The 15,690-nt window shown below is 39.8% G+C and overlaps 1 protein-coding gene across 2 annotated transcripts in view; it reads left to right on the top strand.

Moving 5' to 3' along the window:
- The window catches only part of LOC106873080 (U2 snRNP-associated SURP motif-containing protein), a 67,992-nt gene extending 56,298 nt beyond the window's left edge, over positions 1 to 11,694 (top strand). Inside the window, exons 16-24 of one of the 2 annotated variants that reach the window (XM_089366562.1) lie at positions 345 to 432; positions 1,958 to 2,062; positions 2,779 to 2,968; positions 3,528 to 3,638; positions 4,904 to 5,003; positions 6,029 to 6,170; positions 7,897 to 8,016; positions 9,653 to 9,762; positions 11,516 to 11,694. In XM_089366562.1, the coding sequence (XP_089222688.1) occupies positions 345 to 432; positions 1,958 to 2,062; positions 2,779 to 2,968; positions 3,528 to 3,638; positions 4,904 to 5,003; positions 6,029 to 6,170; positions 7,897 to 8,016; positions 9,653 to 9,762; positions 11,516 to 11,636 (1,087 nt within the window). In that variant the 3' untranslated portion in view covers positions 11,637 to 11,694. Of the gene's footprint in view, positions 1 to 344; positions 433 to 1,957; positions 2,063 to 2,778; positions 2,969 to 3,521; positions 3,639 to 4,903; positions 5,004 to 6,028; positions 6,171 to 7,896; positions 8,017 to 9,652; positions 9,763 to 11,515 lie in introns of both variants that reach the window. The other variant, XM_089366561.1, reaches the window with a different exon arrangement.
- Positions 11,695 to 15,690: the final 3,996 nt, after the last annotated feature.

Genomic DNA, 15,690 nt, shown 5'->3' with positions numbered 1-15,690 from the left:
GGGGTTGTCTTGAATTTGCCTTGGTAGGAGGGTGGGGTCATCCTCTCTTTGCCTTGTGGGATCTCATCCCTTGGATGGCAGTCACCCATTATTTGTCTTGGAGATTACCTTTCAGCCATTTAATGCTACAGGAACCAGTTGTTGTGTGAATACTGCCAATCTTGACCTTTGCAATTTGTGTGTGTGTATGTGTACGTATATGTTAAATGATTCGGTTTTTAAACTCTGTAATTTATAGTTTCTCTCTCTCACCCTCCCGCTTTTTTCTTCTCTCTGTCTCTCTTGCATTTTCACACACACACGCATTTATACCATATTTTCATTTACATTTGGGTTTATTTCAGTTTCCAAGCAAAATTACCGGATATTTTCAAAGACATTCATGAAACCTACATAAAGATTGACAGTCGACTGAAGGCCGAACAATTTAAGGTGAGTTGTGAGTTGTTTTCTCTTCGTTGTTTGTGTTTGATGCCCCTATCCAGTCAGTTCCCATTTAGCACAGTCAAATGTCTTCCAGTCACATGCATCAGTCAACCAGCCAGCCAGTTGTGTAAAGCTCGATATCACTCCATTTTGACAGAAGTGAGCCACTCACTAATGTAAGGGGCAAAACTCTAACCACTTCTCTCATTAATACTAATGACTTGTAGTTATGCCATATTTCGTTATGCAACCCTAATATACTACAGAGTGTATTAAACGTTTTTATAAGTCAATGCTGTGTTCTACTGTGTTAGCAGTGCTCTTATATTACTTGTTAAGGTCATTTCTACTGATTTTCTATAGAAATTATAGTCAGCACTGATTTTTGTTACGACGTTTTGTATCACCTCTCTCATTAATTTTTGTTTTCTGTAACGAAACCATTAAAGGATTTGTTAGGGCAGGGCTGTCGCTAAGCCCCAGCAACCCCTGTGGTCACAGGGGGCCTCCGTGGTTGGGGGGGGGGCCCATGTTAAAATCAAAGTATGTAGATGAGTCATCTATTTACTTTGGTTAAGATGTTGAACAAGAATTAAACTATATATGTTAACTGAAAATTTCAAGAAATAAAATGGTAAAATATATTGTATCTGCAAAAGTTCTTGTAAAAGTATTACATTATACCATGAACGTGTACCAGACTTTGTGGATTGTCTATGATATCTATTGAACATGAAATTAGCTCTCAGCTTGATTATGCTGAACTGATTGATGATTTAGCGAAGTGAAAAGTGCACCATGTCTGTCTTTGAAAGTTGCCAGGATTATAAAAATGCTCTTTTATTCATATCTGGAAGTTTTACTTCTTGAAATTTGTAATAGACCTAAATAAATTTAACTTGTTATACTTTTAAAGATGTTCTTTAGGATAACGTGAAATATTGAACTTCAGATGGAATAAAGTAAAATATAGCTATGAATAAAAGGTGCATAGATTATGAATTTTGATTGAAGGGATGGGGCCTCTAAAAGTCATGTGACAGCTGTGTTAGGGATATAAAATTAACAAAATTAGAGGAGACATAATTGTATGAATTTGGAGCTTGCTTTGTAACCACATGGTCTTGAGTTCAATCCCACTGCTTGGCACTTTAATTAAGCTAACCAATGTTTTGTGAGTTGAATTGATCGGTAGAAACTGTGTGGAAGCCCAATGTTTGTGTGTGTGTGTGTGAAATACTGTGTTGATTGAATTGACTAATGGCCTCTCTCCCAAGTCTGTGGCTTAGTGACAATCCAAGAAACCAGATTGGCAGAATTGTTAGAGCATCACTTGCAGTATTTGTTATTGCCCTATGTTCTGAGTTCAAATCCTACCCAGGTTACCCTTACCTTTCATCCTTCCAGGGCCAGAGTACCAGCCAAGTAATATAACTGACTGTTGCCTTACCCCCCCCCCCACAAATTTCTTGGTCCTGTGCTTCTTTGAAACTCTTTTTATTGTTGATTTTTCTTTCTTCTCCCCTCATAGCAAAAAGTGATGTGCTGTTTCCGTGCATGGGAAGACTGGGCAGTGTACCCGAATGACTTCTTAATCAGTCTACAAAATATATTCTTGGGACTTGTCATGTCCAAAGTAAGTCTCTCTCATTCTTTTCACTCTGTCTCTCTTTTATTTATTTCTCCACCCAATGTATATACGGTAAATTTTTAATTCATTGACCTCATCTTACATTTTCAAACGAATCTTTTATTCATAAATAATATATGAGAAACTCGGCTTGTGAAGACCTGTTGGAGCAAGCGAAAGCGAAATCGTGATGGCACCTGTGCCCAGCGTCGACTTCCTGGCACTTGTGCTGGTGGCACATGTAAAGACATTCGAGCGAGATCGTTGCCAGTGCCGCTGGACTGGCTCCTGTGCAGGTGGCACGTAAAATACACCATTTTGAGCGTGGCCGTTGCCAGTACCGCCTGACTGGCCTTCGTGCCGGTGGCACGCAAAAGCACCAAATATACTCTCAGAGTGGTTGGCGTTAGGAAGGACATCCAGCTGTAGAAACACTGCCAAATCAGATTGGAGCCTGGTTCACCAGTCCCCAGTCAAATCGTCCAACCCATGCTAACATGGAAAGTGGACGTTAAATGATGATGATGACACACACACACACTAACATAAACACATCCTATGTGCATGTGTGCCCAGAAACACTCACATCTACACACACACACACACACATCCACAAACACACACACACATCCTCACACAACCACACCGATCACACTGCTCACCATTTCAAGCTACCATTAACTCTTGATTCCATTGGTGTTTCCCAACTTGCCATCCTACAGCAGGTAGTGGAACAGCCGGACAGCGAAGAAGAGCCAGATCTGGATGGTGCCCCCATTGAAGACATAGATGGCATCCCTATTGATGGCATGCCATTCAAAGAACCTGCTTCCAGTGAACTCGATGGTAAACCTCTTGATGTTGACTTGGATGGTGACCCCCTAGTTGCTGAAGATCTGGACGGCATGCCCTGTGAGTGAATTAATTGCTTTTGGTTTCTGCTTCTTTTCACTGTTAGAATAGCTTTCTGCTAAACTCCTGCCTGTCTGTCTCTCTCTGTATCTATGTATACCCGTCTATCTATCTATCTTTCTCTCTCTCTCTCTCTTTATCTATCTATCTATCTATCTATTTATCTATCTCTACCTGTTTATCTATTTGTGTATCTGTCTCCATCTATCTATCTATCTATCTGTGTATCTATCTATCTGTCTGTCTGTCTGTCTGTCTGTCTGTCTGTCTGTCTGTCTGTCTGTCTGTCTGTCTGTCTGTCTGTCTGTGTATCTATCTGTCTTTCTATGTGAATATGTAACTTGGTTTGGATTTCTGAAGAAGTAGTATAATTGGTTTTTTGAAACCCCTTACATGCAATTCTTTTTTTGGATTTGCAGTATGTTTTTTTTCTCTGTTTGGAGTGGCATGGAGAGAATGGTTCTTCCTGTTCCTCTTTCTTTCTTGCTCTCTCTCCCTCTTGTTTTTTTTTTTTTTTGTTTTTTCTTTGTAAACAGAATACTCTATATTGCAGATAAAGGCGAAGATATTGATGGGAAACCTTTAGAAGAGGATCTTCAGGCTCAAAATCAGGCCAAATTTGCTCAATCAAAGTGGGAAACGGTGGATGAAGCTGAATTGGAGGCCCAAGGTTAGTTTCCTTACTTGCTACCAATTCCTTAGTTTCGCATCTCCCCTCCCCACCACTCTCTCTTTGTCATATATACATACGTGTATGTAAATATATATATAGGCATGTACTCCCTCACGCATACGTCCTAACACACATACAAAAATTTCAAAAGTAAGCAATCAATCATTTTTGAAACATTTATTTAGGCACAAAATAATGTAATTTGATGCATTTAAATATTTAATTTAGTATTTAGTGACTGCGCCTTGTGCATGATTCATTAACATTTTTGAAGCACCAGGTAGTGTCCGCACAGATAAAACATTATAAAGTGGAGTGTCTATTTACTTTTGAGATGTTTTGTGTACATACACACATACACACGAAGGATTTTAAAAAGATCCATATGTATGTCTGTTTCTGTCTCTTCGTCACACTCTAAACTTTCGTCCTGTGACACAAGTTACCCTGCCAGTGCTGGTGCTACATAAAAAATATCCAGTCCACACTGTGAAGTGGTTGGCATTTGGAAGGGCATCCAGCTGTAAAAATCATGCCAAAACTAACCTCACCTGTGCTAGTTCCATGTAAAAAAAAGCACTGAGTCTACTCTGCAGAGTGGTTGGTGTTAAAAAGGGCATCCAGCTGTAAAATCCCTTCTAGAACAGACACAGCAGCCTAGGGTAGTTTTTCTACCTGGCTGGCTCCTGTCAACCATTCTACTCATGCATGCATAGAAGATGAACATTAAACGATGATGATGATGATGATGATCTTAAAATCCTTTCTATCATCAGAAATTTTTTCCAATTCTCTGCACTGATGTAATTTTGCTGATGACAAACATCAGAATTAATTTTCTCTAGAAACTTAAAAGAAAAAAAGTTACATGTCTCTAACCCTTTTGATAACCAACCTGGCTGAAAGCACCTCAGGCTCTATAGTACACATGTCTTGTTTCATAAGTTTTGAATTAAAATCTTCCACCAAACCTTGGTCACAATTTATGTTCCTGACACTAGCTTAATGATAACTAAGTTATTTTACTAAATTCTTTGTGATATTCAAAATTAATTGAAAGAAACTCAGAGCATCTCAACAGAGATATGGTAACAAGAAGGTTAAAGATGCTCAGTTTAAGAACTCCTTTATCTATAGTTTGTCTGGTGGTAGCAAAGGTGGGGGGCAGGGTTAGAGGTATGTGGAATAGTGATAGTGATTGAAAGTATGTTGTTGCATGCATTTATTTATATATTTATTTGTTTCTTTTGTTTGTTTTGTAGCCATGACTACATCTAAATGGGATCTGCTTGATCAGCAAAGTGATGGTGGTGAAGATCAAAAGAGACAGATGGAAGAAGATCAAGATGATATTGATGGACAGTGAGTTTAATTTATCTATCTATCTATTTCTAGCATTTCTGTTTTGTTTTCTCTCTCTCTCTCCTCCTTCCCCCTCCTCTCTCGTGCAAAAATAGCTTAAAGTTTTGTGATTTGACCCGTTGCTGTTCAGATTATTTCCTGTCCAATGTAATGCTTATTTATTCACATCATTCTTAATTAATCATGCATTATCTCATAGCTTTGAGATTTCAAGGGTGTAAATGTTTATTTTTTAGACTGGCATTGTAAGATAGGTATGAGAGGCTGGATCTGGCTAGTTTTAATGAAAAACAGGTAGAATAATTGGGCCTGTTATAACCAGTTTAAATGCTGAAGGGTATAGGAAAATTACAAGCAATGGGTTGACTAGGACTTCAAACCCTTTTGACACCAACCTTCCTGAGACCACTCTTGGTTTTGCTATCTTTCAGCCTTTACTTGTTTCAGTCATTAGACTGCAGCCATCATCATCATTTAATGTTTTCCATGCTGGTATGTTGGACGGTTTGAGAGTAGCTGGCAAGCGAGAGGGCCTGCACTGGGTTCTAGTTGTTTGTTTTGGCCTGGTTTCCTATCACCAACCACTTTACAGAATGTATAATGTGTGCTTTTTACATGGTGCATATTTGAGTGTGTGTGTGTGTGTGCGTGTACCCTTGCCTAGACATCGTGTGATGGTTGTAAGTCAACATCATCACCATCATACAAATAAAGTTATTTGCTTTCAGTCTTTCATGAAAGCATGTCCAGCCATGAGTGAATATTACTTTGCTAGGAAGGTTGGTGGCAGGAAGGGCATCCAGCTACAAAAATAAAACCCTCAAAACAAATTCTGTTTGATCCAATCAAGCATTGAAAATGTAGATATTAGTTGATGATGATGATGATTTAAAAAAAAATAGAGCTCATTACATTATTATTTATTAAATATGGTAAAGCCAGCTTCACAATGTTAACTGTTAGCGTTCTCGTTTTCTGTTCCATATTCTTCAATGTACTGATGTTGTTGTTGTTGTTGCTTTCAGACCAATGGAAGATATGGATGACATGTACCAAGATGCTGGATCAGACAGTGAAAACATGAATCAGGAAGAGAATTCCAATGTTGCAGATACATTCCACAAACAGATGTCAGAAGAACGCAGGGCAAAGCTCCGGGAATTGGAGGTCAGTGCCAAAAGCCATCATTTCATATTTATTTATTTATTTATTCTCTTCTTGTTGCTGCTGTTAGTGGAGGCGCAATGGCCCAGTGGTTAGGGCAGCGGACTCGCGGTCATAGGATCGCGGTTTCGATTCCCAGACCGGGCGTTGTGAGTGTTTATTGAGCGAAAACACCTAAAGCGCCACAAGGCTCCGGCAGGGGATGGTGGCGAACCCTGCTGTACTCTTTCACCACAACTTTCTCTCACTCTTACTTCCTGTTTCTGTTGTGCCTGTAATTCAAAGGGTCAGCCTTGTCACACTGTGTCACGCTGAATCTCCCCCGAGAACTACGTTAAGGGTACACGTGTCTGTGGAATGCTCAGCCACTTGCACGTTAATTTCACGAGCAGGCTGTTCCGTTGATCGGATCAACTGGAACCCTCGTCGTCGTAAGCGACGGAGTGCCAACAGCTGCTGTTAGTGATGATGGCGGCAGTGGTAGTGGTTGTGGTGGTGGCTGTTGTTGTTGTTGTTGTTAGGCCAATAGCCTTCAGGAGCTCTACTTAAGAGAATCTGCAACATTATTCTGGTCAACGAAAGCTTGTGTTTGTGTGTGTGTTGTTTATCCTGTATTACTTGGCCTTCAACAAGACCTTTGATATTTAAACTGATCCAGATAGTGTGTTGTACTTTCTGTGGGGAATATCTAATAATTTGAAAGTTGATAAGCAAACGTGACTCTAATGAAATTGAATTATGTGTGCACACACACACACACACATACACATGCACACATACATATACATTCATGCATATGCATGTATGCATATATTATAGACACTGGTATCTCCTCTGAATATCATCACCATCATTTAACGTCTATTTTCTATGCTGGCATGGGTTAGATGGCTTCACAGGAGATGGCAAGACCAGGAACTGCACCAGGTTCCATGGTCTGTTTTGACTTGGTTTCTATAGCCTGATGCCCTTCCTAATGCCAACCACTTCTCAGAGTGTACTGGGTGCACTTTTATGTGGCACCAGCACCATGCTCTTTCATGTGGCACCCTTGGGTTTTGGATATCAATTCTGTTGTGGTGGGCAGGTCTTCTTGACTACAGCAATACACCACATATCTCGGACCCCTGTCGACTCCTTTGTAAGGATCAGAGTTTGGCAATTGAATAATGTCCATGCTATGAAAGGAAAACTTACCGTTTGTTGTGGTCGTGGTATAATTTTTTTCATTTTATTATTATTATTATTATCATTATTATCATTATCATTATTATTATTATTTTTATTATTATTATTATTAAGGTAGAGAGGTGGTAGACATGTTAGCACACCAGGCAAAATGCCTAGCAGCATTTCATCAGTCTTTACATTCTGAGTTCAAATTCCACCAAAGCTGACTTTACCGTTCATTTTTCTGACGTCAATAAAATAAGTAGCAGTTGAGTACTCGGGCTGATGAAATCAACTTACCCCCTCTCCTGAAGTTGCTGGACTTGTGCCAAAATTTGAAGCCATTATTATTATTATTATTATTATTGAGTGAGAGAGCAGTGCATGCCATCAAAGTAACACTGGGGTAAAATATACGAAGCCCAATATACCCATCATGATTACACGTTTAATAAGGTAATACCAGGCACATGCATCACAACCATATGTCGCAGTCCAATGGCTAAAACAAATAAAAGGTATATGGCAGTTTCTGTATTGGTTTGTTCTCTTCTTCCAGGTAAAAGTAATCAAATACCACGATGATTTAGAACTTGGCCGGCGAACACGCAAAGAAGGAATGTCTCTTCAAGAACAAGTCCAGTATTATAGGAAAAAATTAATTCACAAGGTGATGAAGGTAAGAGAAATAGACCGTCTTTGGGTTTGGTGGGGGTTTTGCAGGGGCAGGGAGACCTTTTTTTTTTTTTTTTTTTTTTTTTTTTACAAACTACCTGAGATTGCAATATCTTATCCAAAGCTGTCTTGATCATGTAATACACCTGTCCATAGGTCCATGAGACGAAGAGGGAGTGTGTGCATGATCACACAACCTGTTATGAATCGTAGTCAAATCTACATAAAATCTCATCATACTGTCTTTAAAAGGGACAGATACATTGGTTGATGTATTCTAAGATACACAAAAATAGGGATGCCTTTGATGATAAGTGTGCTTTGCCAGAGCTGAGCTGGGGTTAAATAACAAACAGTGAAGTGGGAAGCCCCTCGCTGACCTCTTGGCTGATAGGGTTTCTGTATTTCAGTTTCTTCTCTCGTGGGCAGGTGTTCTCAGCTGGGGTTCACATGATCCTCGGGGGGGGGGGGGGGTCCATATAAGATTTAGTTGTTAAAATTCATCTGCAATAAATCAGTTATGCTTCTACAACACACAAAATATTTTAATTTTTTTTATACAATTCCTACAATTCCTAATATTTCATTATAAAAATATAATGAGATCAGGAAGTGTATCTCCTCATGTTTTATTTCTAATACAGTATACATACATACATATATATATATAGCTCAGTCGGTAGAGCATCAGACTTTTAAGAAATGTCGAGTAATATGAAATCTGAGGGTTGCGGGTTCAAGTCCCTCTGCGGGCGATGAGATTTTTGAGCGTGGCCGTTGCCAGTAAGACATTCGAGCGAGATCGTTGCCAGTGCCGATGGACTGACTCCTGTGCAGGTGGCACGTAAAATACACCATTTCGAGCGTGGCCATCGCCAATTCCGCCTGACTGGCCTTCGTGCCGGTGGCACATAAAAGCACCCACTATACTCTTGGAGTGGTTGGCATTAGGAAGGGCATCCAGCTGTAGAAACTCTGCCAAATCAGACTGGAGCCTGGTGTAGCCATCTGGTCCACCAGTCCTCAGTCAAATCGTCCAACCCATGCTAGCATGGAAAGCAGACGTTAAACGACGACGATATCTAGCATAAGATTATGACAATAGTGACAATAACCAGAAAACTGACCCCCAAAAAATAGAACTACCATCATCATCATCGTTCAACGTCTGTGTTCCATGCATGCATGGGTTTGACAGTTGACAGGAGCCAGCCAGGTAGAAAACTACCCGAGGTTACTGCATCTGCGTTGGCAGGATTTTTACTGCTGAATGCTCTTCCTAGCATCACGTATGCGTATTTGTTGTGTTGGTGATGAGCTTGCAGCTTGCTGGAAATCACACTCTATCATCTTAAAGAAGAAGGGGGGAGAACACATTGGATAATGTAGTCCTAGATACACCACACGATGGCATGTCCACAAAAACCATTTTGCTCATTAGACTGATGAATCGGGGTTAACTTGGAGTTAAACAACACCGACGAGGATTAAAGTAAATATACAAAATATAGTTTTGTGAATTTGCAGACCTGTTGAACCTACAAACCTGTGTTTTGTGTAAGTGGGTGGGTGGGGGGAAACAAACAAAATATATAAAGCACATTTTTATTATTACTGTTATTCAATATTCTTTTTTGCAGGGAATGACAGACACAGCCAGCCCTTCTCGAAGTAAAAGCAAGCGAGCCTTCTCTCCTTCATCTCACCGATCCAGGTCCTCCAGTCCAAAAAAATCCAAACGCTCAAAAAGGTTATTTCACATTTCTGTTTCTTCCCCTGCTTCCATTTGGGCTCTTGGGTGGGGTTGGGAAAAGGTGAACGATGTATCCTTTTATCTTTTACACAATTTTTTTTTTCTCTTTAAAGCCTGGTGCTTATTCTGTTGGGTCCCCTTTGCCAAATTGCTAAGTTATGATGTAAATACACAAACAGCAGTTTGTACATATACAGTGTATAGATATACAGGACAGTTATTACAGACGAGAGAAACGGGGAAGTATATCTTGGGAGGAGGGAGATAAAAAGAAACAAAGACGTAAAAACTAGCGAGCGAAAGAGAAAAAGGGTTTTTTAAGGGGCACTAGAGGAAAGATACTTTTGAGTAAGGAGAGAAAAGAAAGAGAAATAAATCACGAAATATGTGTGACGAACGTACACATAAAATAAAAAATAAAAATTACATATATATATATATATATATATATATATATACGTAAGTATACATTAGCATACAACTACACATACACACACACACACACACACACACACATATATATGATTTTGTATATAAATATACAGAAATATGTATGTAAATACATATTCACACAAATATAAGTGTAGACATACTCGCCCATGTACTATGTGCGTAAATATAAACATACACGTATACTTAAACGCATACACAGACGCACAGATACAAATACATATGCATGTCTACAATACACGCATCCACATAAAAACACAACATATACACATATATATATATATATATATATGAGCCTGGTGTAGCCTTCGGCCTCCACCAGTCCTCTGTCAAATCGTCCAACCCATGCTAGCATGGAAAGCGGACATTAAATGATGATGATGATGATATATATCATCATCATCATCATCATCATCGTTTAACGTCCGCTTTCCATGCTAGCATGGGTTGGACAATTTGACTGAGGACTGGTGCAACCAGATGGCTACACCAGGCTCCAATCTAATTTGGCAGAGTTTCTACAGCTGGATGCCCTTCTTAACGCCAACCACTCAGAGAGTGTAGTGGGTGCTTTTATATATATATATACATACATACGAGGAGGTGCTGAAAAGTTTCTGGCTTTGGGTAAAAGAAAACACAGGAGGCTCAGTCAATTATAATTTTATTGAACATGTCCCCCCCCCCCCTCTTCTGATTCACACACTTATTGCAGCAGTCCTTCAGTTTTTCTAAGTCCTGTAAAAGAACTCAGAAGGTTGGGCCTCCAATAACCTTAAAGCCCAAGGACTTTTCAACACTCCCTCGTATGTTATGGCTTTAATGAACCACTTATTTATTCATGCACAGGCTTTGCAAAGTACCGACATACGTTTTACAATCGCACATTAAATCATAAACGTGCCTCTGTACACGTATGTCTTTCAAGGTAACTTTTCCAATTATTTTCCTTGGCCATCAGTTTTAAACATGTTGAATTAATTTACAATGTTTGAATGTTTGTTTTGCATTTGATTTTTTTTTTTTTTTTTTTTTTTTGCAATCTTATGTTGTGTCCTTGGCAGCTTTAAGAAGTCATCATCATTAGAATTCCAAGTCAGCCTTGGACTAAATTTTGGACTTGTCCACCTATGTTTCAAGATCAAATCTTGGCATGGTCAGCTTAGTATTTTACTTAATTTTTTTGCAAGCAAGCCAATGAGAGACTGTCTGTGTAATCATCATCATCATTATCATCATCATCATCTTATGATAAAACTCCTAAATCAATCATTACCATTTGTTCTTTTGTGTTTTTCAGTCCAAAACGGTCAAAGCACTCCAGGTCCAGATCGAGATCAAGGTCACCGAGCTCTATGTTAGATTCTCGTTCACCCAGTCGTCATCGTCATAAACACAAGAAAAATAAACACAGAGAATGAAAGTTTGCGTGTTATCTTGTAAAATGAATTAAACGTTATCTTGTCTCACCTACATTAACCAACTCGTTATTGTTCTTCTTCTTGTTGATTGTCATTGTGAAGACCCAGGTCAGTTCTGACAGCACAGACTTTCTGGCACGTTGCTGCGTTAACTAGACAACCAACAAATTTATTGTGCCTAGATATGTCTTTTTGGGGGGTTAATCAAATAGGCTGGATGAGGTCAATGTGACCATCTAGACATGCACTTTATTGTCCCATCTGATGGGGGTCACAGTGAGGGCCAGCAAGGTGGACTCGGAGCACAAGCCTTGGCTTTTCTGCTGTTAGTGTTGAGTTTTGTTTCCTTTTTATATTGTTGTTACTTCTGCTTTTTCATGCTGGCATGGGTAAGAGCAGTGGTTCTCAACCATTTTTTGTGTATAGACCCCTTAGATTCCTATTTTAACTCAGGGTGTGGGACTCCCATAGCCATTTGTTATCTGAAATCTATTATACTTTTATGATTGAATAAAAGTACCTGATTAGCACTCATGCCAGTGGAACATTAAAAGCATATCTGAGTGTGATCGTTGCCATGACCACAGATTGGCTCCCTTGCTGGTGGCATGTTAAAAGCACCATTTGAGTGTGATTGTTGCCAGCGTCGCCCTACCAGCGCATGAAAAACATTCAAGCGTGGTCGTTGCCAGTGCCACCGGACTGGCTCCCATGCAGGTAGCACGTAAAAAAACACCTTTTGAGCGTGGTCATTGCCAGGACAACATGCTTGGCCTTCATGCCAGTGGCATGTAAAAGCACCCACTACACTCTCTGAGTGGTTGGTGTTAGGATGAATAAGTCCTGGGGTCGATTTGTTCGACTAAAGGCGTTGCTCCAGCATGGCCGTAGTCAAATGACTGAAACAAGTAAAAGAATTAAAGAACACACACACACACACACACAGTTGAAATTTACGGAAAAACAAAAAACAAAGATAGGTGTATAAACAACAAGCAGGTGTATTAGTTTGATGCTCGGGAAGGTGAGAAAGTCTTTTATGTTTCGAGCCTGTGCTCTTCAACAGAAAGGAATAAGAGAAAATAAACAGAGAGAGAATAAAACTTTTGGAGTTAATGGTCAATCAGGAAATGGACGGATGGACGGACGGACAGACAGATAGGTAGGTAAGTAGATAGGTAGATAGATAGATACACATACACAGTTTCTCATTACCAATTCCATTCACAAGGTATTTGTTAGTTGAAGGCTATAGTAAGGAATAACTTGCTCAAGGTGCCATGCAACTCTGCAGCTACAAAAAAAAAACTTTGGGAAACCCCACAACTTTACAAGGGATTAATTTCTTTCCTTTTTTTTTTTTATTTTTGTTTTAGAAGATAGGATTAGCCTCGTTTAATTTAATTCGTAAAATAAGTAAAACAACTCGTGAGACTGAATTAATTAATAACTCATTAAAATAATTTATAAACTTTCTCTTTTTCCTCCCTCCTTCCTCCTTTTCTTCTTTGCCCTCTCCTCTTTCTTTCTCCCTCCCTATCTGCCCATCCCACCTCTCCCTTTCCCCTCCATCTCTCACCTCTCTTTTTCACCCTCTCTGCCTTTCATTAGTTTTCTTATAGACGTAGCATACCTAGAAGTGCATTGTTCAATGTGACCTTTTCTTTTTTTTCTTCTTTAAATGATTTGAAGGACATTTGGTTACTTTTCTAGTAAATTATATGACCATATAGGAACCACTAATTGGCCTCTAGTTGTAACTATAATGCAATATTACAACTAACACTGCTGTTGCTGCTACTACTACTACTACTACTACTACTACTATTACTGCTGCAGCTGCTACTACCACAACTACTACTACATCATCATTTAATTTCTGTTGTCCATGCTGGCATAGGTTGGACAATTTGACCAGGGCTAGCAAGCTGGAAGGCTACACCAGCCTCTAGTCTGATTTGGCATGGTTTCTCTGGCTGGATGCCCTTCCTAATGCCAACTTATGTGTGTGCCCACGTGCACATGCATGTATGGTGTGATCTTCTTTCAGTTTCGATCTATCAGATCCACTAACAAGGTTTTGGTTGGCATAGAGCTATAGTGGAAGACACCTGCCCAAGCTACCAGGCAGTGGGACTGAAACCAAAGCAAATTTATTGGGAGGCCAGCTTCTTAAATGAGAACATGGTGTATCAAGAATATGGTGTATCAAGAACATGGTGTATCAAGAATATGGTGTTTCAAGCTATAGAGAGGGCTGTGGTTTTCACGTTATTCAAGACTGCCAAAATAGTGTTACAAGAAGAACAGACTAGATTAAAATACAGATAAAGGGAACAGAGCAATTTTAATTATATTCAAAATCATGTTTATTTCATAGTTTTACGTCAACAAAAAGCAAGTATTTCTGTGATGCTCGTTCAACTTAATAATTAGAATAACCCTGATTTTTCGCTCTTTCTTCTGATGTATATTTATTACACAGTTGTTATTCGTAATACATGTCTTTTGATCACATCAAGTTTACTGACACAATTCATGCATCAGATGAGATGGATATGATTATTGTTCAGAAGCAAGCTCTCGAACAGTTGTGCATGGATTGACTTCGACTAAGGCTCTTAGTTGATCGTTGTCAACATCCGATGGCCGACCACTACGCTTATCATCTTCAAGACTCTTGTCTCAGCTACAAAATTTCTTGAACCACCATTGTGCTGTACGTTCATTAGTGGTTCCTGGGCCAAATGCATCGTTGATATTGTGAGCTGTTTCAGCAGCTTTTAGGCCTAGCTTGAACTGGAATAAGAAAATTGTGCGAATTTGCTTTTTGTCCATGTTGTATTCAACGTTCCTGAAAAAAATGGCCTAATTATTCAAAAAGAAAAAGAGTAAGACGATTAGATAGAGCGAAAAACGGGCTTTAAAATGATATATAAAGTCAAAGTAATTTAGCGAAAATTAATTTGAAAATACATCATTTAAAACTAAAATTAAAAATTCCGCAAGAACTTTCTTGACAACCTAATATTATCATTAACTTCATCATCGTCATCATCATCGTTTACTGTCTGCTTTCCATGCTAGCATGGGTTGGACGATTTGACTGAGGACTGGTGAACCAGATGGCTACACCAGGCTCCAATCTGATTTGGCAGAGTTTCTACAGCTAGATGCCCTTCCTAACGCCAACCACTCCGAGAGTGTAGTGGGTGCTTTTACGTGCCACCGGCACGAAGGCCAGTCAGGTGGTACTGGCAACGGCCACGCTCAAAATGGTGTATTTTACGTGCCACCTGCACAGGAGCCAGTCCATCAGCACTGGCAACGATCTCACTCAAATGACTTTTCACGTGCCAGGAACGTGAAGCTGCGGCACAAGCTACGCAGACGATACAAAAGTCTCGCAGAAAATACAGAACTCCAGTGATGTTGCACACCTGCAGCAGGAATTGGACTCAGTTTACAAATGGGCTGAGGACAATAATATGCAGTTTAATGCTGAAAAATTCCAAGCCCTGCGCTACCAACGTCCAAAACTGAATATGAAACTTACAGAGTACACTGGTCCACTGGGAATTTCAATCCCAGAGCCTAAATCAGTAAGAGACCTGGGTATCGACATGAGTGATGATACCTCTTTCCAAGTGCACATTACCAGAATGGCAACAAAGTGCAGACGATTGGCTGGATGGATCCTGAGAACATTCAGAACCAGAGATAAGGAAACCATGATGTTCCTCTGGAGGACATTCGTGCTCAGCCGCCTGGATTACTGCTCACAGCTATGGTCACCCACCAGTCTGAAATTAACAGCAGACCTTGAAGCAATCCAGAGGAGATTCACAAAGAAGATTGTCTCTTTGCAACTGCTCAGCTACTTGGAAAGGCTGAAACAGCTAAGACTCTACTCCCTGGAGAGAAGGCGGGAGAGGTATGCAGTAATATACATCTGGAAGATCCTGGAAGGAATTGTGCCAAATTTTGGCATTGAAAGCTACACCAATGCCAGAACGGGACGACACTGCATAGTGCCAAAGATCCCAGCAATGCC

Source organism: Octopus bimaculoides, chromosome 19 (assembly GCF_046866305.1).
Source record: "Octopus bimaculoides isolate indiv1 chromosome 19, ASM4686630v1, whole genome shotgun sequence".
NCBI lineage: Eukaryota > Metazoa > Mollusca > Cephalopoda > Octopoda > Octopodidae > Octopus > Octopus bimaculoides.
Note: the sequence above shows the minus strand (reverse complement) of the source record. Positions and strands in the feature narration are given on the sequence as shown.